The sequence below is a fragment of the Camarhynchus parvulus genome, chromosome 14 (assembly GCF_901933205.1).
Source record: "Camarhynchus parvulus chromosome 14, STF_HiC, whole genome shotgun sequence".
Taxonomy (NCBI): Eukaryota; Metazoa; Chordata; class Aves; order Passeriformes; family Thraupidae; genus Camarhynchus; species Camarhynchus parvulus.
Genome location: NC_044584.1, coordinates 2,255,637 through 2,282,863, shown reverse-complemented (window position 1 = coordinate 2,282,863; position 27,227 = coordinate 2,255,637). Strand labels below are relative to the sequence as shown.

At 52.8% G+C, this 27,227-nt stretch overlaps 1 protein-coding gene across 1 annotated transcript in view; it reads right to left on the bottom strand.

Annotated features, from left to right (window-relative positions):
* Window positions 1-27,008, bottom strand: part of LOC115909254 (syntaxin-binding protein 4-like) — a 38,161-nt gene extending 11,153 nt beyond the window's left edge. The window contains 13 exon segments of the mRNA XM_030958425.1: window positions 2,024-2,096; window positions 3,678-3,831; window positions 4,586-4,692; window positions 4,882-5,023; window positions 8,033-8,153; window positions 8,868-8,953; window positions 17,147-17,221; window positions 18,218-18,287; window positions 19,083-19,178; window positions 25,179-25,252; window positions 26,809-26,860; window positions 26,863-26,932; window positions 26,934-27,008. Of these exon segments, the coding sequence (XP_030814285.1) occupies window positions 2,024-2,096; window positions 3,678-3,831; window positions 4,586-4,692; window positions 4,882-5,023; window positions 8,033-8,153; window positions 8,868-8,953; window positions 17,147-17,221; window positions 18,218-18,287; window positions 19,083-19,178; window positions 25,179-25,252; window positions 26,809-26,860; window positions 26,863-26,932; window positions 26,934-27,008 (1,195 nt within the window).
* Window positions 27,009-27,227: the final 219 nt, after the last annotated feature.

Genomic DNA, 27,227 nt, shown 5'->3' with positions numbered 1-27,227 from the left:
TTCTTGTTGCTGCTTGGGTCTGGATAACATCACAGAGAGCCCTGTTTTGCCAAGTCCCACAGCTCCTCTAGAATCCCTGCAGCATTCCTCCCTCACCTCACCCTCCTGGCCATCGGGGCAGGGCCCAGGTGCCAGGAGAAGGCAGTGAGTAACAGAGGAGCTGCATAATCCTCCTAATCCAGGCCTCCATCTGCTCTGCTAAGGCCAGCAGCTGGGAAGCAGCAAGAGGCAGCAAATGGGTTTGCTGGATCAGCCACCAGCACTTCCCTCTCCAAGTTCAAGGGCAGAGCCATTACCCTTGGAGCCATGGCTAATCAGGATTAGCTCCATGTGCCTTTGCTGTCAGCTCTGGACACAGCCATATCCAGGGCATCCATCAGGCACCCAGAGAGAGGCACTGCCTGGCCCAGGCTCCCAGCCTGGCTGTTCTTTCAGAGCCACTTGTCTGTCTCCATGGATGACAACATTGACACAAAACCTCCTTGGCATCCCACATTCAAATCCTGGAGTGAGCAAATCCCCAGCTAAGTCAGGCCCTGGGTGGGTCACTGCTGGTACTGGGTTGCTCTGTCCCCATCACCAGGACTGGCTGTCCGTGGTGGCCACCTGAGAGTGTCCCTGGCATCTGCAGGGTGCTCAGGAAGGGAGGACAGAGCTCATCCCCATCCCAGGGCCTCTCCAGGGCAGCATGGAAGGCAGAGCTGAAGCTGCTGAGCTTGCCCAAGGTGAGCCAGGCATCCCTGGGAGCAGCTGCTCCATCTCCTGCTGGTCCCAGGGATGGACTAAACACAGTTTAGCTCCAGGGCTTGCTCTCAGCCTTCCAGAGGGGAATTGCAGCAAGGCACAGGGATTTGTAAGCAGAGCCAATGTCCCAGGGAAGGAAGGGCTGTTGGATTTGAGGCTGCAAGAATGGTGGGCAACACTTGTTCAGGATTTGTTGGGTAAGTCCATCTTTCCCTCAGGGCAGCAGTAACCTTCCTGTCACAGGGGTATGGGGTACCCTGGTGGAGGTTGTCTCCCTGGGCTCTGGGGATTATTGAGGTTTCCTCAAGAGCATTAAGGGATTTGGGAAGCTGCAGGGTGATTCAGGTTCACCCCGCATTGCTGCCACACTGTTGGATGAACAGAGTGGTTCTCTCCACAAAAGGTAAGAGCTCAGGAGACCCAGAGCATAAAGATGAAACACAGAATGGAAAATAAGCAAAAACTGAAGCTTGGATGTAGAAAGAAATCTGATTTATTTAACATCTCTAAGCCATTTCCCAGTTTGGCCAATTGAGGGCATCCTCAAAGCCTGTTCAGAGCCCAGGGTTGCTGTGTACATCCCAACTCTCTGCCTGACTGCTTTTATGCTGTGTGTCCAAAACCTCCCATTCCCCCCAGAAGGGAATGTGGCCTGTGGAGATCCTGCTGCATGTCTGAGGTGGGCAAAGCCACTGCTGCAAGTGAACCACAGACTGAGAGTGGAGGAATTTGTCTCTTGTGAATACCTCAGTCCTCAAATGCCTTAGTAAAGAGTTTTGCTACTATGGGCAAACATGGATCTAATTACTACTGACTGAGTAAACCAAGCTGCTGCCTGCCCTCCCTCTGAGCAGGCTGAGTGTCACTATCACCCCATTAAATTCCACTCCAGCAGTATAAACATTGATAAAAAAATGTGGTGATAGGACAAGAGGAATGGCTTCCCACTGCCAGAGGGCAGGGATGGATGGGATATTGGGAAGGAATTGTTCCCTGGGAGGGTGGGCAGGCCCTGGCACAGGGTGCCCAGAGCAGCTGTGGCTGCCCCTGGATCCCTGGCAGTGCCCAAGCCCAGGCTGGATGGGGCTTGGAGCAGCCTGGGACAGTGGAAGGTGTCCCTGCCATGGCAGGGGGTGGGCTGGGCTGGGCTTTAACGTTCCTTCCAAGGCAATCCATTCTGTGATTCTGTGATTCTGTGATTCTGTGATTCTGTAATTTCCTCAGCTCTGAGGAGCCACAGCTGTCACCCACACAAAGGGAATGGTTGAGCAGGACTCACCTGAGACTGTGAGCTCTGGTGGGCAAATGTCCGGAGACAAAGAAGGCACAGGAAAAGGATTTTCACGTCTATTCTAGAAAAACAAGACAAAATGGCACAGACAGTTGCTAAGGAGAATCTGTTGGTGTAAATAATGAGCAGGAGATCGAGTTCAAGGCAGAGCCATGAGGGTACTACATCCATCCTTTGTGTAGGTGGGCCTAAAGAGATTCCAGGGGTTTCTCTGGGAGGACCTGGCACAGGCTAAGCCACCCCAAAACCTCTGGTCACACACAAACATTTCTGTCCTTTCTGTAACTGTGCTTGAGTGCTGGGGCTGGTTTTGGCCTTGCCTGGTTTCCCTTCAGAGGTTCTCCCTTCAGCTCTGCATCCAATCCGGCAGGGAGGTCCCAAGTCTGGCCACAGCCAGGTGTAATATTTAGCCCAAACCCATAATTATCCCAGTGAGCAGGGCAGGAAGCTGAGATCAGTTCACACCCTTTTTTGTGCGCTATGTCATGGCTGAAAGCACAAGGAAGAGGGAAAAATAATCCAAGGGTGAGCACCACCAAGAGAGCTGTGACACAGCTGGGGACTTGGGTGCCAAGAGGGCACAGGACTGGTGTGAGGACATACAGACAGGCAGCACGCCTGCCTGGGCGCTCTTTCCCTGGTGTGGAAGTCCAGACCTCATTAGAAGTTCCATCTTTCAGCAGCAAAGTGAGGAAAGGAGCCATTTCAGTCCAGCCAGTGGTGGGATTTCATACAAGTGCACAGCATCCCCCGAGCTGGGGGTGAGGGGTCCAACCACAGCACCCAGCCACAGCTCCAGGGGCTCTGGGGCCTTTCTAGGGCACATCTCCAGCCTGGTGCACCCAAAGGCAGCACATAGGTGACATTCCTGAGTCTGTGTCCCCACAGCTCTGGAAAGCAAGGTGTGTTGTGAATGGTCTTGTATGAAAAGAACATCCAGCCAGCCCCTTTTGAAGGAAATTTGTGTGGAAGAGGGCAGCAAGGACACCCAGCATGGCACCTGTCCAGGAGGGGAGTGACAAATGCACAGAATGGAGCTGCAGACCCTGAGGGTTGTGTGGTTAAACCCTGTCCAGCCATTCACAGCTTGAGCACTTCTCTGCAAACACAAAGTGGAGCTTGGCTTTGCAGCAGGAATGAGCCTGGCTTATCATTAGAGTAGTCAGGAGCAGGAATGGGCTGTGCAGGAATGCTGGGGATTCATCCTCATCAGAGGGCTTGAAGAATAAAGAGTTGTGCCTGCCTTTGGCTAGGAGCCTAGATCAAACTGACTCCAGAGATCCCTTCCAGCCCTATGACTGGTGCTGAATGAGATGCAGGTTGCTATCCACAGAAGGGCTTTGTTTTTTTTTTAAACCTGAGACTCTTGAAACAGGTCTGAATGCAGGCCCTGGAGATGAAACTCCTGTCATTACCTCCACAGATCCATCTCTGTCTCAAACCCAAGAGAGAAGAAATTATTTCAGATTTAAAACATCTGCCTGCAGGTAAATACATCAACAGCACAGACTTCCCACTGGATTTCCAGAAGTATTATAAGGGACTCCCTAAAGAAGAGTTCTCTGATCAAGGAAAGATCCCAGGATTGGTATCTGTCTCCAGGATTGGTATCATATCCCTTTAGAGATGAATTTCCACCTACCTCTGGGGACCTCACGTGGACCTTCAGCCTGCAGGAGCTCAGGCCATTTCCCACAGCCTTTGGAGGTGGGGATGGGCTGTTGCTGTGCACTGACAGGCCAGGATGTAACCGTCCCCTCCCAGGGATAAAGGCCACTTCTGTGCTTCCCTCGTGTCTTCAACAAACAGCAAACACACAACATCTTATTAACCAAACAAAAGGCACAAATTTGTAGAGCTCCCGTGCTTGTGGTTCTGTCTCCAGGATAACCTCACCTAAGCCTGAGCAGCCTGCACCAGTGCAGCTGGATCTCCACCAGCTGCATTCCATTGAATCATGGAATGGTTAAGGTTGGGAAAGACCCCTCAGATCATTGAGTTCCACCATTTCCTAGGTACTGCTAAGGCCACCACTGACCCATGTCCCCAGGTGCCACATCTCCATGGCTTTTGAACACTTCTGGGTGATTCCACCACTCCCCTGGGCAGCCTGTGCCAAGGGCTTTACAACCCTTTCCATGAAGAAGTTTTTCCTAATATCCAATCTAAACATCCCCTGGCACTACTTGAGGCTGTTTCCTCTTGTCCTGTCCCTTGTTAATTGGGAAAAAAGCCCAATCCCCACCTGGCTCCACCCTCTTGTACAGATCCATAAGGTCTCTCCTGAGTCTCCTTTTTTTCCCTTTTTTTAACTTCAGTTCTGTTTCAAAGCTCTGCTGGGCAGTGATAGGAGATACTCATGAGGCCCAGAAGTTTGGGAAGGTCTGGATTACACTTCAGGATGATCCATGCCTTCAAGATTTCCTGATGTGACCACCTTAAAGAATCATTTAGGGCTAATAGTGCCCTTGAAGCCAAACCTTGGTATGAAGTGTTCTGCCTAAGACTCAGCAGCCCCTGATGATGACAGGAAACACTTTCTATGCCTACCTGAATTTGGCTTTTTCAATTATTTTTCTGGCCTCCTCGTGTGTGCTGCCCACCAGAGAATCTCTGTTGATAGCAATGAGTTGGTCTCCAGGTCGGAGCCGACCATCCTAAACAAACAGGGAGAAAGACACAGCATTGAGAAGGGACATCTCTGCCCAAAGCCTTCTCCTGCAACACAAATCCTCATTAGTCCATGCAATTATGCATCTACTCCTAGAAAAGCTGCTTCAGAACAGCCACAGCCTCTAGGAAAGGTGCCCATGGCAGAGCTCCTGAGGGTCTCCACACCAACTTACTTTGTAACAGTCCCCATCTGGCAAAAGCTCTTGGACATAAATCATGGGCCCGTCAGGCCTGTTGGATCCACCACTGATTGTCAGCCCCAAGCCAGAGGAGTTTGCTACAGAAATGCTCTGGATTCCTGAGTCAATGGAGTAGCTGCAAGGGAGAGAAGTCAGCAGGTGACTCAAGGTGATCTGGGTTATCTTCTCCTATCACTGAACAAACTGCATGGATTTATTTCCATGTGTGATCCTTCTACCTTCTCCCAGCCTTTTATTTGCATCCTTTCTTCCACCCACTGTTGGAAAGGGGAAGTGAGGCCTCCTGTTCTTTGGCAGACATTGTTCAGTGTTGTTAAAGTGACTACTTCCCCTAATCCCCAATAGGGGAATACTTGTTTAGAGAAGAAACTAAAGATTTAACCGGAATATATTTGGCATTTCTGGTTTTATAGCCAAAAGCACACAAATGATCAACATGTTGTTGCTTGAATCCAACTAAATCACCAGACAGCAATTTACAGATGGATCAGCTATCAAGCAGTTCTTAGGAAACATCAAAGTGAAAACAGCTGGGTGTGTCTTAACCAGGATTTGGACCCAAAATCATGCAAGATGCCCTAAGAAATGGGCATCCTCTACAGCAACACCCACCACACTGTGAGCTGCTGCTGTGGCAGGTGGCTTGCTCAGGATGGAAAGGAGCAGCAAACAGGCTGGAGCCTTCCCTCCAAGAGCTGCTGGACAGGACTCAACAGGCCACCAAGGCCCAGGCACAGCAGTGGCTCTGTGCCAGCAGGGAGGTCTGGCAGTGGCAGAGTTGTGGGAGCAGAGATTTCACTGGGCTCCCATGGACAGCACTGGAACAGGGTGGGTTGGGGGTGGTGCATAAGGAGCAGCAAACCTTTTCCTCCAAATGGGATGGGTGCAGCTGGTGGGTGTAGCTGGCTTTTCTTTATTTCCACAGCAGCCACTGCCCAAAGAATCTGCACTGGCTCCTCATGTTACAACTTCAGACACAAGAGCAGCTGAGCATCCCATGCCCCACAGTGACACCAGCACAGGTTCCCAAGCAATGCCATCCCTGGTGGTCACACACCCCAGGGGAAGGGGTGCATGGGCCATAGTCTTATGAAAAAACATTGCTTAAAGGTGAACAGTCTTAGGGAAATGAAGTCATGAAATACAGCATTAAAATGCTCTGTTCAACCCAGAATCTCAGGCACTGACTGTGGTGAGATTGCATTGCATCCAGCTCCCATTGCTCACTGGAGGGACAGGACCTCAGGTGATGCCACAATGAGAAGTCACAGCCTGGGGACAACCTGTGGTGAGCAGAAGGGGTGGCAGCCACATGCATGGAAAGACCTGTGGCCCAAATTACATCTCACAGCTGACCACCAATGCTCAGATGAAACCAGTGGTCTGTGATTCCAGGGGAGGACCTCTGGGGCCTGGCAGCTGCATGGAGACAAGCAGAACATGGCACAGCGTGGCAATGAGGCCACCAAGGAGGAGGCCCCTCTAGTCTGAATGACCATTTTCCTGCCCACAGTGTAGGGGTTGGAATGAGATGATCTCAGGTTCCATCTCACCCAACCCATTCTGGATTCTACACCTCAGCCTGGAGGGGAATTAAGAGCACAGTGAGGATGGCTTGAACAAAGCAGCTGCCAAGTAGATGATCTGGTGTCTCCTCTGTGTGGGTCTCTCACTCCATGCAAGCAGCTTAAACCTCTGGTGCCAAATATTTGTCCTCTGCAAATCCCTAATAAGCTGGTATTTAGCAAGAGGATTTACTGGTTCTGCAGTGAGGGCTGATTCTCTTTACCAGTGCCTTGGCTTGTTTGTGCTGGCAAAGGAGGGGAGCTGGGAGCCCTGGGGACAAATGGTCCCCATTCCATGACTGTGAACAGCCTCCGAGCTGTCCCTCAGGAGAAGGGCCCTGGGGACGAGACTGCAGAAAAACCAGCTCGGCCTGTCCAAACCTCTGACCGTGCGGAATGTGCCAGGGCAGATGGCCACGTGGAAACACACTCTGGGAGATGCTCTGGCCACCAAAGGATGAGGTGACTGCAGGCTGATGACCCCAAAGCAAAGGGCATCAGGGATGTTTGCACGGAGAGGTGCTGGTGCTCTTGGAGCATGGGGCCAAAGTGCCAGGAGCAGGGCAATAGGAGACAAGCTCCAAAAACACCTCCTGAAAGCAGCACCAGCCTTGCAGGAACACTCTGCTCATGGTTTACAAGGTGATGTGCAGGGCCCTCTCAGCTGGCTGGAAACCATGGCCTCTCCCTGGGATTCAGAGGGGAGGAAGAGTGTGGAAACCCAGGGCACCAGGAATATTTCTCTGTCTGCTCTGGGATGCCCTGACCCCCAGGGCAGCACTGACTTTGACCCTCATCCATGGAGAAAGTTTCCCAGACTTCAAGCTAGACTGCAATCCACAAAAGTGTGAAATAGATTATAGAGAGCAGTGTAGGTGTATCACTTGGTGAGAAATTTAGGTTTGGGGATTTTTAGTATGTTGTGGATGGAAGCAAGATGGAGGGCACAGGGTGGTGTCCTGGGTTTCTTCTTCATGCTTCTTCTTCCTCCTTCTCCATAGGTTTGGGTGGCATTTTGTAATTGGGCAGAAAAGTCCCCATTGTGGGCTCTTTGGGATCAGTTATTGGGTTAAAAGGGAAAATAATCTAGGTGTCAGTTCCTAATTGGACAGTTTAGTCTTAAAAGACCTTGTAACAAGAGATTGTTGGCCATTTTGTGCCTTCTAATGAAAAGCTGCTGAACTCACAGTAATGAGACTGTTTTACTGATAAGAAATAATAAACACTTGAATTTGTGTCTCAAGTGCCTCCAATCCAGACTCAGAAAAACCGAGGACTGGTACCCCCCCAGAAGAGGAGCTGCTGCATGGTGCAGACATATTCATTGTCTCAGCTGGGAACCTTTTCACCCCCATTGGAACAAACTTCCCAGGAACAGCCAAGATGCCACCACCACATCCAGAAGATGCTGTGGCCTCTGAACCGTTGTGGTGATAGAAGAGTAGAGAGGTCATAAGGATGAACAAAACTGTTCAACAAGCACTGTAATTCTGTACTGGGTGTATCCCTCTGACATTTGGTGGTGTCCTGCTGCCCGGGCTGGGGGGATGTGTACGTACTGTGCGTGAGGAGCGTGCGCCAGGCTCCCCAGGAAGGGGCCGTGCGAGTTGGCCGGGCTCAGCAGCAGCGGGCTCTGCGAGCGCGAGGACGAGCCCGAGGAGGTGCTCTCCAGATATCGACCTGAACACCAAAGGCACAGTCAGTCCAGGGCACACAGACACTCCAGCATCACCCTCCCCCCTGCTTTGCTGCTGGGAGATGATGCTGCACTCCTGGATTTTTGGGGGAAGCCACTTGGTGGTTAAAGACATCAGGATAGGGCTGAAGGAGGGGAAACATTCAGGCTGAACAATTCCAACATGGGACTGCCACCCCTCTGCCAACCCTACACAACTCTGCCGTAGGGGAAGGGCCAGCAGCTGTCTGGTGGGATGCCAAGCTGTAGGGAGAGCTTTCTTCCCCAGGCACACAGGGCTTTTTGTGCTGGCATCTTGGTTAGGTCAACCTTGTTGCACCTCATTGACCATTTCCCATTTGCGAATGAAAAATAAAATAATGATCTTTAAATGAATTATTGCTGAAATGCCTTGAAATCCAGAGCAAAAATGTATAGCTGCATTTACTGATGGAGTCACCTGCCCAGCACATGAGTTAGGCAGAATCTGGGGATCAGGGCAGTGGCTATGACCCAATTCAAGCCTCCCTTGATCACCCCGTAGCAGCATTGGCCACACACTTGCATGCACCAAGGGTCTGCAATAAGGACAAGCTTTCTTCAAACCTCCACCCCAACACCTACTCAAATCCAACCACAGCCCCTTCAGAATGACACTGGGATAAAGGAAACTCTCTCAGCAGAGAGAGGGGCTTTGAGTTCCCTGCTGAGCTACTCACTGCCACCGTGCAGGACCGGCGAGCTCCGCGCTGAGCCCGTGTTGCTCTGGGAGCCAAACTTCTCCAGCAGCTCAGAGAACTCTCTCCTGCAAACAAAACCATGGTGCAGTCAGCTGCTGCTCAGAACTCCCCCCACATGATTATATGGCAAGAGAGCCCCGATGGCAGGGACTGGGTACCAAGGCAGCGGGGCTGGTGCTCTCCAGCTGTGGGAGCAGACAAAGCTTCCTCCTGCACAAGGGGAACACCCTGCTTTCAAGAGGTTGTGCAAGGCTTCAGGTCTATAATCAATCTCATGGCAGTGCAGCTTTCCTGTGATGGGCTGGAGCTCCAGAGTGCTCCTTCCCTGCCCTGGAGTGTGTACAGGGCAAGAGGAGCTGGGAAGGGGCATATTCTTCAAGATCTTTTCCAATCGTATGATCCTATGATTCTGTGGATAGGTTCTGTACTGAGAACTGTCATTCCTGAGAGAGGGCAGATGAACACTGGAGCCCTGCCTTGCATCCTGCCTTGCACCCCACCTCATGGACCCTCCTGGGAATGTTTTCACCCAACTATAAGGCTCAAAAGTTTTGCAAACACACCACACAAATTAAACCCTGCCAGAAGGAGATGTAACTGTGCAAACATAACCCAAAAATTCTTGGCCTATTTGTGACTCCTTCTAGGACAGTTAAATACAGGTTATTCTGTTTTTCCTCCTCTTTTCCTGGACAGAAAGCAGATCCTGTAACTCTTGCTGGAGTAAAGAGGGAGATGGCTTTTGGGGCACCTGCAGAAGCATCAGCCCACTCTCCCAACCCATCCATGATGATGCTCTCCATGAACATCACAAGCTATACCCTGGCAGTATGACACCTCCACAAAGATCTGCATGCAGTCTCATCCCCAAAATCCCCTGGAAAGTGATCTCCATGCCCAGGCACCAGATGCTCTGTTCCAGGTTGAGTTTGACCACTGTGTGTTGAGCCCTTGATGAGCTGGAACTCCCTGTACACCACAGTGATTTTCTTCATGCCCTTTTTTGCGCTTTTGAACTCCATTAAGAACTACCATTGTCCACATTTACCAGCTCCTGCCTCATTTCTGTAACCTTTCTTTGAGTTGCTGTGAGCTCCTCACATCCTTGCAGATGAGGAGGCATGGAAAGGAATCACATCTTCCTCATGCTCGTGTTCAGCAGCCTTCTGATCCAGCCCTGCCACGCTGCTCTCGTGCTGTCCCTCTGCAATGGGGGCTGTTCTCTCCCTCCATACCCCATCCCCACCTGAAGGATCTGACCTTTTGGCAGAGAGATCCTCAAGGATGACTAATTTCTTACACATGCCAGTTAATAAGCATCCAGGCAGTGGGGCAGACCCTGCAAATGTTGTTTCAGTGGCCACAGTAACACCATTAGATGTCGTCTTTGAAGGCAGGAGGGAATCCCCATGGGAAGGAGCCTTCCTGATGCCATAGCCCCAGGAAAAGCCTGGTTATGAGTGGCTCCCTCTCAGGCTTGACAGTCAGACAAGCTCAAGAGGTGAACCTGTAGGAACCCAGCCACAGCAAAGTTCCCTGAGCGAGGAGACTGCTGTGACACACTCGCAGACGCTGCGTCATCTGCGTTCCTCACCAGGACAGATGTTGGGTGTTATTGGCTAGATTAGAGTCAACAATATTAAATGATGAATGAATCATCAGCTCCTCAGGTTCCTGCTGGAAATGCTCTCAGTAATTTACATCTTCCCAGTCACAACCAGCTCATTAACAAACTTCAAAGACCAGCGCATGCCTTATCTAATATTGCCATCAAATTTATGCCTTATTCATTCCATTTAATGCTAATTTAAAACCCAAGTGTCACACAATGCTCAGTGACATGCCTTGGTGAATCCCAATATTTGCATCCATACTACTATTGTCTTTATCAACCAAACCCATGACCTTAAAAAAGGACCACGATTTTGTTCAGAAACCCCACGTCCCACGGAGCTCTTTTGGCTTTCACCTCTTGGGCACAAACTTCCTAGGAACAGCCAAGATGCCACCAGGACACCCAGAAGATGCTGTGACCTCCCAGTCATGGTGGTGATAAAACAGTGGGGGGGACATGAGGATGATCAAAACCATTCTCCAAGCACTGGAATTCCTTATTGGATCTACCCCTCAGACAGTGGCAGGCATTTTTGGTGGCCCTCCAAGGGACAGCTGTGTTGGGCCAGCCCTGCGTGACCTGCACTTACTGTGCATGAGGAGAAGGCAGTTTCATAATGTAAGACACCAAAATATGTAAATTATTAGGAAAATTTCTCCACTGAAAGGATGTCAGGCACTGGAACAGGCTGCTCAGGGAAGTGGTGGAATCACTAGAAGTATTCAAAAACCATGTGGATGTGACACTTGAGGACATGGTTTAACTGGCCTTGGCAGTGGTAGGTTAAGGGTTGGACTCAAGGGCCTCAGAGGGTTTTCCAACCTAAATGATTCCACAAGCTCTGGGAAAGCAGAAGGACAAGTCAGCCCCTGGTTTGCTGATCCCTGAGCTGAGCCTTGGGTGGATCTCAGCAGAATTATTGCAGTTTCCCAGTAAAGCCTCTGTGTTTCTGCAGCTGATTCACACCAGTTTCACTGGCAGCTCACCCAGCCATGGCCTTACCCCTCCCTGACCCCTGCAGGGGCAGGTCCAACACGCTGCAATCTCACATATTATTCCCAGCGCTTACCAAGCCACCAGCACTAAGGTTTTGTTTTGGGCTGGGTATTTCTGTGGTCATCTATTGTTCCATTTTCCTCAGATAATAATCCAGCAGAGCACAGAGGAGGTTATAAACGCCAAACAATGGCTGAAATCCTCTTAGTCAATGCAAATGCAACTGGTGCAGCAGCTCTGTGACCCTGCAAACCCCGTCACCAACCCGTGCTGCCAAACTGTCATAAGTGAGGACATGCACGGGCTCAGAACTCCTTGTTGTTGTTTATTTTGTGTCCTGAAATTCATCCACAAAGGAGCTTTATCATTATTTTCTCAGGAGCCTGAATGAGCTGTGAGACTGGGTCCAGCCCAGGGACAATGTGACCAAATGCCACCGGCCCAGCTCCTGCTTTGTTGGTCACTCCTGCCAGCCCCAGTTCCACCAGGGACACAAACACATGACTAACTTGAGGCACACATTTATCCCAGCAGAAAGTAAAGCACTTTCTGGTGCCAGTCTCATGGGAATTAATTTTGTGCTCAGTGCTGTGTTTGGAGGAGCTGGACGCGGGCAGACAATGCCCAAACATTGCAGATTAATGAACGAGCACACTGAAGGAATGCCAGCAGGCCTTGCTTTGTGCTTTCAGACACCAAGAAGCTTCAGAAGATGTCTTTAATATTTAAAATTTGACCCTTACTAAAACATTGTGAATTGTCAGGTGCCTGCAGGACTAAAATGCCCAGCTTGATTAAAAAACAACAACCGTGGCGTTGTATGAGGTGGAAAGTTCATTTTAACAAGCCCTTCTCCAGTTTTTTTTCATTAGGATGCAAACATTTGAGGTCTGGAGGATGCTTGCAATAGAGCTTGGCCCTGGAGAGCCTCAGCCAGCCCCGGGGTGGGATGGGGGGTCTGCCAGCAGCAGCCAGCTCCAGGATGACTTTGCTACAGATTAAGCAACAGGGGGTCAATCTCCCTGCAGAAAATTGTTATTTTATCTCATAACGCCTCTTTGTCCTGCCCTTTTGTTCCTGGAAGAACAAAGGGTGAATCCTACATCAAAGGTTACACAGCGTCTGGAAACCTCAGCTCTGCACCACAGCTGGGGGAGAAAGTGGAGCCTGTGACATCAGAAATTACTGGTTTGTCTCAAAAAAAAAACAAACCTGCAGGTGAGTGGGAGCCATGAACCCAGAGCACTCCAAAAGCGTCACAAAGGCAGATTTTCTCACACAGCTCCACTGGAATTAGGGCACCCCCAGCCAGCCTGGAGCTGACACCCAGCTCTGTGGGGAGGTCACACCCTGGAGGGGAGGGATGGGGCATCCAGAGGGACCTGGACAGCCTGGAGAGGGGGAACCATGCAAAACTCATAAAGCACAACCCGTGCAAAACTCATAAAGCACAACAAGGCCAAGTGCCTGGGTCAGGGCAGTTCCAAGCCCCAGTCCAGGCTGGGCAGAGAAGGAATCACAGGCAGCCCTGGGGGAAGGATTTGGGGGGCTGGAGGGTGACAGCTGAACCTAGCCTGGCTGTGAGCGCCCAGAGACCCCCCTGGGCTGGGCTGAGCCCTGCTATGGGCAGCAGGAGGGGGGGATTCTGCCCCTCAGGTGAGACCCCACCTGCTGAGCTGCCCCAGCCCTGGGGCCAACAGCAGCAGCACCTGGAGCTGCTGGAGAGAGTCCAGGGGAGCCCATGGAGATGCCCCCAGGGCTGGAGCCCCTCTGGAGCCAGGCTGGGAGAGCTGGGGGTGCTCACCTGGAGAGGAGAAGGCTCCAGGGACACCTCAGAGCCCCTGCCAGGGCCTGAAGGGGCTCCAGGAGAGCTGCAGAGGGACTGGGGACAAGGGATGGAGGGACAGGACACAGGGAATGGCTCCCACTGCCAGAGGGCAGGGATGGATGGGATATTGGGAATTAGGAATTGTTCCCTGTGAGGGTGGGCAGGCCCTGGCACAGGGTGCCCAGAGCAGCTGTGGCTGCCCCTGCATCCCTGGCAGTGCCCAAGGCCAGGCTGGGCAGGGCTTGGAGCAGCCTGGGACAGTGGAAGGTGTCCCTGCCATGGCAGGGGTGGGATGGGATGAGATTTGAGGCCCCCTCCAACCCAAACCATTCAATGCCTTCCCTCTCTGTGGGTGGGATGGAAGCAGTGCCAGGCACAGGTGCAGCTCACTGCTCTGGGACGGGCTGGCTGCTTTCCCCAAAGCCCAGCCTTTGTCCCTGGCACACCCAGGCTTGCTGGAGTCAGCCCTCCCTGCCAGCCTAGCACTGAATGCAGAGCCATGGGCTGAGCTGTCACTGTCACACGCAGGGCTGGCAGGGCAGGAGGGACCATCCTGCATCTACACCAGGCCAGTCACCAGCTCCTGCCACAGCCCCTCTGCTGGGAGAAACAGGGTGGGCACAGTGACCTGGGAACTGATTCTGTCCCTTCACCTGGGCCTGGGGGCAGTTCTGGGCCCCTCACAAGGCACACAGGGAGAGGGGTTGGAGGGGTCCAGGGAAGGGAACAGAGCTGGGAAGGGGCTGGAGCACCAGGAGGGGCTGAGGGAGCTGGGAAGGGGCTCAGCCTGGAGCAAAGGAGGCTCAGGGGGGACCTTGTGGCTCTGCACAGCTCCTGCCAGGAGGGGACAGCCGGGGGGGTCGGGCTCTGCTCCCAGGGAACAGGGACAGGACAAAGGGACACGGTCCCAAGCTGTGCCAGGGGGAGTCAGGTTGGACCCCAGGAGGAATTTCTCCATGGAAAGGGTGGTCAGGCCTTGGAAATGGCTGCCCAGAGCAGTGATGGTGTCCCCACCCCTGGAGGTGTCCGAGGAACAGCTGGACAGGGCACGCTGTGCTCTGGGCTGGGAGATCAGTCAGAGGTTGGGCTCGAAGATCTTTTCCACCCTCAGAGATCCTGTGGGTCTGATCCTGCTCCATACTGCAGGGCACTCACAGAGAAGGAGCCTTTCCTTCCTGCTGCTCATGTGAGCCCTGCTAATCCAGCAGCCCCTGTTCCTGGCATGCTGGGGAAGCATCTCCTGTGGGGACACAATGGATTTAATATTTGATCCCTCCAGGACCCAGAGGTGCAGCACAACCTGGCTCCTCCCAGTGATAAACCTGACAGACCAGGCCCATATCTGTGCAACACAGGGAAACAAGGAACTGTTGTGACTTTCAGGCTGAGAATGAATAAACAATAATTATGACTATGCAATAAAATTATCCTCATTAGCTGAAGGTGAGCACAGACGAAAATCAGATTTAAGCAGCACCTAAACCTGGTGAGTCCAGCTCCAAATCTGAATCCTCTGCTTCAAGCCCTGGCATTACTGCTGCTCTCTGCAGCCCAGCTGATGCGACAGGCCCCAAACATGCATCTGATACATGCCAGAGACTGAGTTCCATGAAAAGCACAGGTAATTTGGGCCTATAATTAACTCCAGAGACAAATAATAGCGTTTATGACTCAAATTCACCCGAGGGCAACCACAACAAAATGCTACTCAGCTGAGTCATTGGGAAAATTGGCAGGAGGGTTGGATCCAAACCCAGAGCCACGATGTTCCCTCCTCCAGCGTGCTCTGAGTGTTCTGGGTGAGGAAGGATCTGAAAATAAACTGAATTTTCTCTGCCCCGTGTCCTCCTCGGCTTTCAGGTCTCATGGGGTGCTTTGCTGGGCAGGGGGAAGGGGGGAAGCTGCCCACAGCTCATGGCTGGCACCTCCCCAAGCATCACCCCAGAGCTGATGGGCCCTTTCCACCAGGCTGGCTGCTCACCCTGCTCAAGGACAGACTTAACAGATAGCAGAGCATCCATGAAAGACAGAACTAAGTGGGGAAAAAAAAGTGGAGAGCAGAAAAATCCTTCCCCATGTTCCCACAGCCCTTAATCCTGGAGATATGTATTCGTGTATTAAACAGTTTGCGAGATGATTATGTAAGTGAAATCTCTGCAAATCTTTTGGAAAAAGGAATAAATAAACTGATTACTTCTCCCCTCTCCCTCTGGCTAACCTTTTGCAGATTTAACAGATAACCAACAGTGAACGGAGGCCAGATAAATCGCTTAAAGTTCCGTTGCCCTGCCGGCCTGCCCCAGCTCCCCGCAGGGCTCCGGGGGGAGCGGGAGCCACGCCCGCTCCAGGAGCGCTGCAGGAAACATCTGCTGCAATTCGGGATGCTGGGAGCTGCAGGACAGCTGGGAACAGAGCACCGTGGGGGCAGAAAACCTCAGCTGGGGGCTGTGGCTGAGAAATCAAGTGTTTCAGGGCAAGCCGTGCTGCTGCTGGACACAGGGATGCCAGCAGGGATCCGTCCCTCCTGCTGGGAGGGTGTGAGATGCCACTGCCACTCTGCCCCACCAAGGGGACTGCTGTGATCCACAGCTGCATCCTGAGCATCCCCACTTGGGGCAGAGGATCCCTGCTGACCTACTTGCTTCACCCAGCACTTCCTCAGAGCTGCTGCAGGACTTGCACTCAGTGTAATAACAGGAGATGCCATTTCCCCTGGATGAGGGTGGCTAAAAGCAGCCCGTCATTAATAGCAAATAATTCTTCCAGCAGTGTATTGCTGTGTCAGAATTAGTCTCACGCCTGTCATTAGAGCACTCTCACTGCTGTGCCAAGGCAGGAAGGCTGCACAGCAGCTGATGGATAAGGAATGCATCCATCATTAATCATCCATCATCTCCTCACTAACGGGATCTGGGTGTGCTCAGCAGGGACTCTGGCCTGAGGCACCCAGGGGCAGAGCACAGCCTGCCCACAGCCACACTCTGCCAGATCCCTCCTCATTCCTCTGCTTCCTGCAGCACCTCCGCTTCCCCTGCTTCTGTCAAGGGAGAGGGTGTGCCAGCACATTGTGCCAGATCTCCTGTGGGATATCAGCAGAGACCCCACCAATCCATACCTGGCTTCCCACAGCTCTGCCCTCTCTCATCGTTGTCCCACACAGCTTAAACCCAGCCAAGACAAGACTGAACTCTTTCCTTCTCCTTCCAAACCCTCTGAGTCTCTCCAGAGGGAGCAAGGTTTTCTTCTCATCCTCCCTGTGAAGGAGGAAACCTCTGGGAAAGGAAGACCTTAACTCAATGTGTCTGATACATGCCAGATGCTCACCCATGCTCAAGGACAGGCTTAAAAGATAGCAGAGTATCAATAAAAGACAAAACTAAGTGGGAAAAAAAGAGTGGAGAGCAAAAAAATCCTTCTCCATGTTCCCAGAAAGGAAAGGGAAGATCCTGCTGTGCCTGCACATCCACATCCAGAGCTCTGTGCAGGATGTGCTGAAACACCACAGAGCAGAGCTGAGGGAGCTGTGCCACCCTACAGCCAAGATTGGAGCGCCCTGGCTCCCCCTGGGGAAGCACCTGTGGAAATCTGCTCAGTGCTGGAACGTCCCACAGACATGGGGACCTCAGCCAGGCAGGGCTGGAGCTGGGAGCCACCAAGGGAAGCTTTGCTTCCTTCCATTACAGCTCCACTGAATTCCCACCAGTGCACAGTGATCAGAGACCCCTGGCCAGCTCTGCCTTCCCCATGGGCTTTGAGCCCCATTTGCGCCAAGGCTGTCCAGCTGTGGTGCCACCAGGTCCCTTCCCCGTGTCCCCTGACCTGGCATCGTCATCGCGGGCAATCAGGAGCCGCATGTGGCTGGTGGCTGATGCTGTCCTCAGGATGTCCACGGCCCTGGAACACAAGGACAGGTCAGTGCCAGCTCCCAGCAGTGCTCCCCTGGCCTCACCCTGCTCGCCCCACAGCTGGCACAGACCCCTGACCTGGGCAAACCCTGCCAGCAGCCGAGGCTTTGGCTGGATGCCCCATTCCCTGCCCTGGCAGTGAGGCCGAGGGCAGCCCAGCCATACTCTGGTTTTCCCACTTCTGGAGTCAGTAAGAAGTCCCTGACAGCAAAACCTAGAAGACAGCAGTGGTGGTGAGCAAATCCTCCTGCCCAGCCCATGGCAGGGGGCTGGAATGAGGTGCTCTTTAACATCCCTTCCAACCCACACCATTCCAGGATTCTGTAACTCCCAGCCTGGGGAAGCTTCCATCCCAGGGACAGCCATTTCTGGGTCAAAATTCAAATACCCCTGGCAGCCAGGGCAGCTGCTGGGAGCCAGACACAGCCTCCCCCAGCCCCAGAGATGTTCTCATGGACAGCACCAAGCCCAGCTGCTCTGGGGCTTTGGCAGCAGGACCAGCTCCTCGTGCTGCTCCCCATCCAGCCTCGGCACCTGGTGCAGGAACGCAGGGCAGGCAATAGGACAGCACAGTGTTTCATGGGAAAGGAGAGCCCCAAAGTGCTGGTGCTCCTGTGGAGCTGTGGAGGATTCTCCTGGTGGGAGCTGAGGGGCTGGGTCGTGGCTCCAGAAGGAGCTGGAGCTGCACTGTCAGGCTCAGGCACCAGCGATCTCCTGTGCTGGGAGCTGCAGCAGATGGAGCGGAGGTGCCAGGAGCTGTTTCCAACCCAGCTTTCTGGGGAAATGTCTGAGCATCTCAGATACAATTTGGGCTCTCTGGTCTATTATTAGATTGGATCTTTCTGTCTGATAATTTCTGAGCTGGCTCTTGGGAGCAGCACCCAGAATGATGCCCTGGCGTCCTCCACACAACCCACAGCTTAAGCCACGTCACAGAATCCCACAAAAGCAACAGGAATGGGACATTTCCACTTGGACATGGTACCTCTCGCTTGTAACCCCAATTAGGGACTCTCCATTGACCTCCAGGATCTGGTCCCCTGGCTGCAGGCGCCCTAGAAAACGAATGGATAGAAACAGTGGAAAATACAGCTTGGAGGGACTGGGAGAGGCTGGGCATTCCCCCTGTGCCCAGAGACAGGATGAAAAATGCGTGGGCTGTTCTGGAGATGCTCGCCCGACCTGTTTTTCCAGGTGTCCATAAATGAATTTCTGCAACCGCCCAGAACAGCCCGTGCCAAGGTCCCAGCACTTCCTCTGCTCTAGGAAGTTGCAAAAGTAAATGCTAAAAACTGCAATAAAGCTTTTGCTTAATTCACTTTGAGGTCAAGTGGTTCAGTTTGAGGTCAGGTAGAAAACCATGAGAGGCACTTCCACCTGTTCTGGATTTATTTTCCTTTATTGGATGGAAAATGATGTAACAGCTGGGGGCAAAAAAAGATCTCTTTAGCTGAAGTTGTAAAAGGTGAGCTCTGCAGACCCCTAATACCTACTTAGTTGAATATATTCAGAATTAAATCAGTGACCCAGAGCAGAGCTGAGTTTGCAAAAGGATCTCTGGTAATTTTGGGGTCTCAGGGAGGTGGGAAAGGACAGGAAAGTTCTTGTGTGGCAGAGATGGGTCAGGCTCTACACACACAAAGCAACAGAAGAGATGCTGAAGAGCCAGTCCAAGGCTGCTGTCAGATGTTACAACAACTGCCACACTAAAAAAATACCCCCAACCCCTGGAAAATCTCCAAGCAAGCACCCAAAATATCCAATAAGGGATGAAACAAATGTACAGAATAAATGCCCTCAGTCTGGGCTGTTCTCAGACCTCATGGCGCTCTGCCCTGTGCTCCACTCACCATCTGCATAAGCGACACCCCCTGGAAGGATCCTCTTGACATAAACTCCATATTCTTCTCCAGTGAGCTCCTTGATGCCCCCGATGACCTTGATGCCTGCAGGAAGAGCACAGCCCATGGCACAAAGGCAGGAGAACCAGAGCTGGCACAGCCATGCCTGAGGGGTGCAGCCCCAACCCTGAATTCATGGAATCATGGAATGGTTTGGGTTGAAGGGGCCTGAAAGCCCATCCAGTCCCACCCCTGCCCTGGCAGGGACATTCCTCCATCCCAGGTCACTCCAAGCCCTGCCCAGCCTGGCCTTGGGCACTGCCAGGGATCCAGGGGCAGCCACAGCTGCTCTGGGCACCCTGTGCCAGGGCCTGCCCACCCTCACAGGGAGCAATTCCTAATTCCCAATATCCCATCCAGCCCTGCCCTCTGGCAGTGGGAGCCATTCCCTGTGTCCTGTCCCTCCATCCCTTGTCCCCAGTCCCTCTCCAGCTCTCCTGGAGCTCCTTCAGGCCCTGGCAGGGGCTCTGAGGTGTCCCTGGAGCCTTCTCCTCTCCAGGTGAGCACCCCCAGCTCTGCCAGCCTGGCTCCATCCTTGGGGCATCTCCATGGGCTCCTTTGGACTCTCTTGGACTCTCTCAGCAGCTCCAAGTTCATCACTGATGGGAAAGGATCTGCTCCTGCTGCAGATCAAATAAATCATTCCTGGTGCCAAGTGTTTCCCACAGGAGATTCCTTCCCTGGGCACACCTGGACATCCCCAGGGGTTGGGGACATCTCTGCTCCCCTGGCAGGCCCCAGCAGCCCCTCAGCCACCCCAGGAGTGGGCACTGGTGTCAGAGCTGGGCTGGGGCAGCAGCTGGGGCAGGAGCAGGGAGGGGACCCCAGTTCCATGTGGGACCCCCTGGGTGCCCTGCAGCACCTTGGCATGAGCTCCTGCTCCTCAGAGCCACCTTAGAACCACTTCAGTGCCACCTCAGAGCCACTTCAGAGCCACCTCAGAGCCACCACGGGCCTGTCCCTGTGCCCACCCTAAGCTGGCTGGCAGGAAAAGGCCCAAGAGACTTATTTATCCAGGGCTCATTAAGTCCTACTTGGAGGATCCAGGCTGTGGACAGAAGGATTAAAAAGCCTGGCTTTAATTAACAAATCTGTGCCCAGAGCCGTGGGTCGGGCATTTGGCTGCTGCGGCAGGGGGACAGCCTGGGGACAGGCAGTGCCACCAAGTCATCCTCGGCTGCTCAGGGGCTGCTCCGAGCCCTGGAAGGTCCTGGGCTGTGGGAACAGGGCCCAGCTGCTGCCCTAAAACCTGGGAACCCTGAAAACCGGGACAGAGGGGGATCCTGGGTGGGCATTTCTCAGGGCACAGCACCATTCCCATCCCTGCTTCCCTTCCTCTGGGAACCCAAGCTCTGCTCTCAGGCCCCTCACAGCTTTCATCTGCCTCCAGGGAAAGAGTTTGTGTTTCCAGTCACCTTTAGATTAGATTAAATTAAAACGAAATTATTACAATTTCCCATAAAGACATTTCTATATGCAGCAATTGCTGCTTTTCCCAAGCTCCAAATCCCAGCCCTGTCTGAGTGCTGGAGTTTATTCCCTGGGCTTAATGCACTAACCAGGCCCTTGTGAGGAGCTGTGTTACTGCTGGAACAGGGAACTCACAGCAGAACACCTCAGGAATGGGCACTCATATTTTCTGATTTATAATATAATAATATTATATTATTATAATAATATCGTAATTTATATTTATAATTTTTCATACTTTTAATAGTGAAATATAAAAGAAATTCACACGAATTGGAAATATTACCCCCAAAAAAGTATCTCTAAGCAGCATGAGCCTCACCAAGGTGTGGGTCAGGTCAGGCACCTGGGCACAGAAGTGGGGAGGAGATGCTGCAGCCATGAAAGGTAAAACCTGCCCAAGGCAGGGGTGCTGAGCAGGACATTCCTCTGCTCCCTGTGGAGCCAGGGATCTCTGCTGGGCTGTGCAGACACCCCAGGGAACAGGGGCACCCCAGGGATGGCCCTGAGAAACCATGAGGGGTCCTGCAGAGGCAAAGCCCCATCGGTTCCCTGGATGGAGCAGAGCCTGAAGTCCAGCCCAAGGCTGGACATGACTGAGGAACTCATCCCACATCTTTCTTCACCCCTGACACAAAGGAATTAGGAATGATGAAGCAACATCAGACAAATAATGTGAAAATCTGCACCTTGCAGAGGCCCAGCCACAGCATCCCCCAGCAGCCCAGTGTGTGCTGAGATATCAAATCAATAATGACTCATTTCCCTTTTGTGTCTGCAAATCAATTGTAATAATGCCTTAATATAGCTGAGGTATCCCAAATCCTCCTTTATCCCCAACAATGTCAGGAGAAAATCCGATCTTGTTATTAAAATCACTGATTACTCACAGTATTGCTCCAGACACACTCAAACTTGGGTGGGGGAGGAAAAATCCCTGAGTTTTAACTCCCTTGTTGGGAAAGCAGCTGGATGCTGCTGAGCTCTGCCCAGTTCTCACACCCATCACCTCACCAAGAAGGTGCTCTGGGTGCCAGTCCTGCCCCAGAATCCACTGGAGAGTCCCCACTGGGGCAGAGAGGGGGAGGAAGAGGAGGAGGAGGGAGGGCTCAGCCCTTCCAGGGCTCAGACCACTCCAGGGGACAGCAGCTGCTGGATGGCAGCAAACCTGGACCATCCAGGGCTGTGGTGGCAGCATTCCTGGATGATAATTTTTTACATATTTTATAAACATTTACTTCAATCAGATTTCTATTTGGGACCCACTGTAGGTAAATAACGGCTCTTTAATTATCACAGCATCAAAGTCCCAGTATAATGCTTATTAAGTCATACTTAGGGCCAGATAATCTAGCCTATTTTGGATCCCTCTATTTAATCTTTCCTTTCTGGCAAAGGTCCTGGAGCTGATGCCCATGTCCCTGGTTTTTTCTCTTTTGCAGAACAAAGTTGGCCAGGAAAACTCCAGATGGACATAGAGGTAAGACTGACCAAGCCTGTGTTTTCTTTAGGTTCTTAACGATCTCATAAATTTCTCCAAGACCCTCAAACTCCTCTAATCCCACTCCCACTAATGCCAGAGTCACAGTTCTCAGGCTATAATCTCACCTGCTCCTGGATCCACACAGGTCAGGGGGTGTCCTGGCTAATCTGGTTGTTTAGTCCAACTGGGATCATCCTGACCCCACTGCCTGCCAGGCTGGGCACAGAGAGGGGCAGCCTGCTCCCTGCCTAAGCTGGCAATGTTCAATTACATTTCCCTTAATCCCTCTGTTGATCTTGCAGCCCCCGCCAGCTTTTTCTGTCTGGAGGAAGGGACAGATTGGAGGTGAATCACTCCCTGCCCTGTCCTAAGCAGATGAAGGTCAAGATAATGGGATCTCAGTGTTTCTGAGAAATGCTCCTTAATCAGCACTTCCCTTTGATGGCTATTCTTTAATTCGAGGTTCAGGTTAGAGGAGCTGCCAGGTAACCCCTTTGAACTTCTGCTGAGGTTCACATGTGGCTTTGCACCTAAAGCCACAGAGCAACAGACCCGCGGCCAAACGCTGACCTGGCAGCCAGCAGTGATGCTGCTCCCAAGGAACTGCTGGGATAACACCTCATCCTGCCTGGGAAACTGCTGGGATAGCCCTGCATCCCACCTGGGAAACTGCTGGGATAACCCTGCATCTTCCTGGGAAACTGCTGGGATAACCCTGCATCCCCTGGGAAACTCTGGGATAACCCTGCATCCTTCCTGGGAAACTCTGGGATAACCCTGCATCCCTTGAACTTGGGATAACCTGCATCCTCCTGGGAAACTCTGGGATAACCCTCATCCTCCTAAATTGGGAAACATCCCACCTGACTGGGATAACCCTATCATGGGAAATTGATAACCTACCCTGGGAAATCGGAAACCCGCATCTTTGGGAATAACCACTCCTGAGATCTGGGTAACACCTAATGATAACCTCTCCATTGGATACTACGGCTGCTGGGATAACCCTGCATCCCTCCTGAGAAACTGCTGGGATAGCCCTGCATCCTTCCTGGGAAACTGCTGGGATAACCCTGCATCCCTCCTGAGAAACTGCTGGGATAGCCCTGCATCCTTCCTGGGAAACTGCTGGGATAACCCTGCATCCCTCCTGAGAAACTGCTGGGATAGCCCTGCATCCCACCTGAGAAACTGCTGGGATAACCCTGCATCCTTCCTGGGAAACTGCTGGGATAACCCTGCATCCCTCCGGAGAAACTGCTGGGATAACCCTGCATCCTTCCTGGGAAACTGCTGGGATAACCCTGCATTCAGCTTGAGAAACTGCTGGGATAACCCTGTATCCCTCCTGAGAAACTGCTGGGATAACCCTGCAGTCAGCTTGAGAAACTCATAAAGGCACTTTCTTTTCCCAAATAAACCCACTCTGATACCTCTGGCAGGCACAGGGATTCTTAAGCACCACTCATCAGAGAGGGATGATTAAGCTGCCAGAGGGCAGGGATGGATGGGATATTGGGAATTAGGAATTGTTCCCTGGCAGGGTGGGCAGGCCCTGGCACAGGGTGCCCAGAGCAGCTGGGGCTGCCCCTGCATCCCTGGCAGTGCCCAAGGCCAGGCTGGGCAGGGCTGGGAGCAGCCTGGGACAGTGGGAGGTGTCCTTGCCATGGCAGGGGGTGCAGTGAGATGAGGCTTTGAGGTCAGTTCCAACCCAAACCATTCCATGATTTCTGGAGGATGATTGGTCCTGAGTGCTCCAAGCCCCACAGGAGAGGATGAAGCCAGCAGCTGATGGCATTGGGAAATCCACATCATTGAAGCTTCCTCCAGTGCACCACAATTTGCTTTGTAGGTTCTGCTGGACCCTGCAGAGACCCTCTGGCCCAGACTGGGGGAAAGGAGAGGAGCTGGGACCCAGGGAAGTGGCTCACAAAGGGCTTCCAGAGGTCAGTGATGGCCCCATCAGGCTTTTCTGGGCCTCCTCTTTTAATGAGCTAATCTAAGCCAGCAGCTGAAATCCCATCAACTCAACCAAATCCACCTCTGGAGATTAAAATACCATATTCACCAAGGAAAGTCATTTCTCTGAGCTCCCATGAACCTCATGAACGTGGGAAGGGTCAGCAAAGCTGTCCCCCCCCCAGAGCTGGAAGCAGCCAATAATGAATCCATAATTAATCTCAGGTCTCAGGAAACCTGAACTTGTTTCTCTGGTGACTCCTCAGGAGTTGTCCCAAATGGTCATTCAGGGCTCTCCCCAAGAGACCCAGCTGCTCTGTGGAGGGTGGGCTGCACTCACAGTTAAGGATTAGGGGAGAGACTGTGAAATCCTGGTGCAGGATCACAGATTTTTATAAAGGCCATGGCAGAGCACCACTGGATACAGAGAGGTCAGAGAAATGCTCTGCTGGATCCCTCTGGGCTCAGTGTCATGAACCTGGGGCTTGGTCACGTTCTGATGGATGTGACCTTCTGCTTTCCCTTCTCTCCCGTGCTTTGAAGTTCAGAGTGCTCTGGGAGGACACCTGACTCACTCAGTGCTCATTCCCTTCCCCGTGGGCCAAACTTTCCAAAGGCAGCTCATGCATCCCAGTCCTCAGGAGTGCTGCAGGAAGCACCTTCCATCCCCCACTGGGATGGCTTGCCAGGGGAAAAGTCTGCAGAGGGGCAGGGGAGTGCTGGGGGTTCTGGTTTTCTATTTATTTAGCATTTTAACTGATTTAATAAAAAAAATTCTGAAAGGTCCCTCCCCCTCATCCTGCTGAGGGAAGGGGTTGTGGGCCTGGGCTCCTGCACAGCTCCCAGCACTGGCTGCTCACCATTACCATGGAATTAGTTGGGATTTTGACATTCTTTTAATGCCACAGCTGCAAAAGGTGCAGAAGATGCTGAGCACAGGCACAAGACACAAGATCCAATGGGACACCAGCCTGCACACAGGGAGGCACATCCTGAGCCAGGCTCTGGGGCTGGGGGCTGTTTGAGGCACAGCCCAGTCCATGGTGCTCCCCCATCCCATCCCTGGTGCTCCCCCATCCCATCCCTCGTGCTCCCCCAGCCCAGCCCTGGTGCTCCCCAGCCCAGGCACTCACCCAGCCCGTTTGCACACTCGTAGAAGTCGAAGCAGTGCACGGCTCGGTCCATCCCGTACGGTCCCATGAGTGTCCTGAGGGAGACAAGAGGAGCAGTTTGGTGTCATGGGCCAAAAAGGACAGGGGCACAGGTGCCCAGCCAGCACACCCTGGGGCACACTGTCCCTCCCAGCCCAGCAGGCACTGCAGACACCCAGGCTGAGGCACAGCCCCGCCACTGCACCCACACAGGCAAATTTCAGCCCCCAGCCAGCCCCCCCGAGCTCTGCCCAGATAAATGAGAGAATATGTGCAGGGCTGAGCATCATCCTCCCCACCCAGCAAATCTGCTGGACCTGTCTGTGCTTCATTACCCCAGATTATCGGGGCTGGACAGCTGTGCAGCTCCTGGGAAATGAGATCAGAGCTCGGAGCCGTGCTCTGGAATAAAGCATTTTCACAAACACAGCCTGTAATGAACACAGACAGGCACAATCCACTCTCAAGGTTTTTAGTGCAGGCAGAGGGTCTGGAAAAGGGGATGTAAGAGCTGCTCCAAGTCCTGCCTGCTCTGGTGGGAGCTTCTCATCACAAGCCAGAGCAGATAGAAAAGCATCACCCACCTGAGATTCCCCCAAAACATCGTACAGCCTCCCCCTAAACCCCTTAGGCAAGGTCCCCGATGAATGACCTCAAAACCACCCTGCCCCAACCACAGATGCCAAACTCCAAACCTGGCACCACCAGCACTTCTCCTTGGGCTCCTCAGGATGGATGAGCCCTGATCTGAGAAACCCCAACCCAGATGTGCCAGGTGGAAACCAGGGCTGAGGAGGCACCAGAGCACTCCCCAGCATTTGAGTGCCAAGAGAGAAGGTGTTTCCCAATCCATATCAGGTCCCAGATCTGAACACGGATGAGGAGGAACAGCAGCGTGGGAAACAAAAGGCAGCTCCAAATCCAGCAGGATGCAGGATAAGAATGACCTGCAGGGACTTACCAGGAGTCCAAAATAAAACTCAAAATATCGAGCTGTCCAGCAAAGCCAGTAACTTCCACCTTTCAGATTTACACTGAAAGCATTTCCTCCACATTAAAAAATGCCCCTCCTTGCCATCCTTGCACCTCACTGAAGACTGAACAAACAACTGGCCACATCTGGCTATTGAAAAATGCAGCTCGAAGGCATTCCAGGGAGGCAGAGCAGCCCTGGGCCCAGGCTGGTTCAGGATTTTCAGGGTATTTTGAGTAAATCACGGAGGAAATTCCCCAGGCGAGCCGGGCTCAGGGTGAGCAGGAGGCAGCACCCGGCTGCGGTTCCAGCGGAGCAGATGCTCCTTGATACCATCAGCTCTTATCATCATCCCCTGCCATCAGCTCTTATCATCATCATCATCACCCCCACCCCGAGGCACGGCCACCCAGCAGCCCCAAGCACAAAACACCACCAAGGCACAAAACCCAACCAGCCTCGAATGCCACCAAGGCACAAAACCCAACCAGCCTCGAATGCCACCAAGGCACAAACCCAACCAGCGCCGGTGTCCGGGGCTCCTCCTGCCATCCCTGCATCCCAACCCCACTCCGGGGGAAGCCACAGGGAACGACCTGGGCTGGAATTGTTTCTGTTGAACAATTCCATCCCCGTTACCTGCTGATGATGATGGCTCCCTTGTAAAGCACAGAGACCGCGGGCATCTTGGCGGCGGTGCCAGCCCGGCCCTGCCCGGCCCGATTTGGCAGGAATCCGTTAAAGTGATGGGGGAAAAAAATGGGAAAAAAAAAAAAAAAAGGGGGAGGTCGGAGGGCATCACGTGGTCTCCCCGTATGCATGTTAATTCCTCCCAACATTAACACACATCAGCTCAAAACATCTCCAACTTTAGATTAAAGCTTACGCAAGCCGGAGCCAGCGCGGCCCCTCCAGCGCCTTCCCAAGGCGCGGGGCCGGAGCAGGGCTGGCTCCTCATCCTCAGCACAAGGGGGATTCCTTGGGAACGGCCCCTCCAGGGGTGGAGGGCAGTGTTTGCTGTGGGACGGGCGCAGTCACCAACCCTAAAGGGTTAAAAT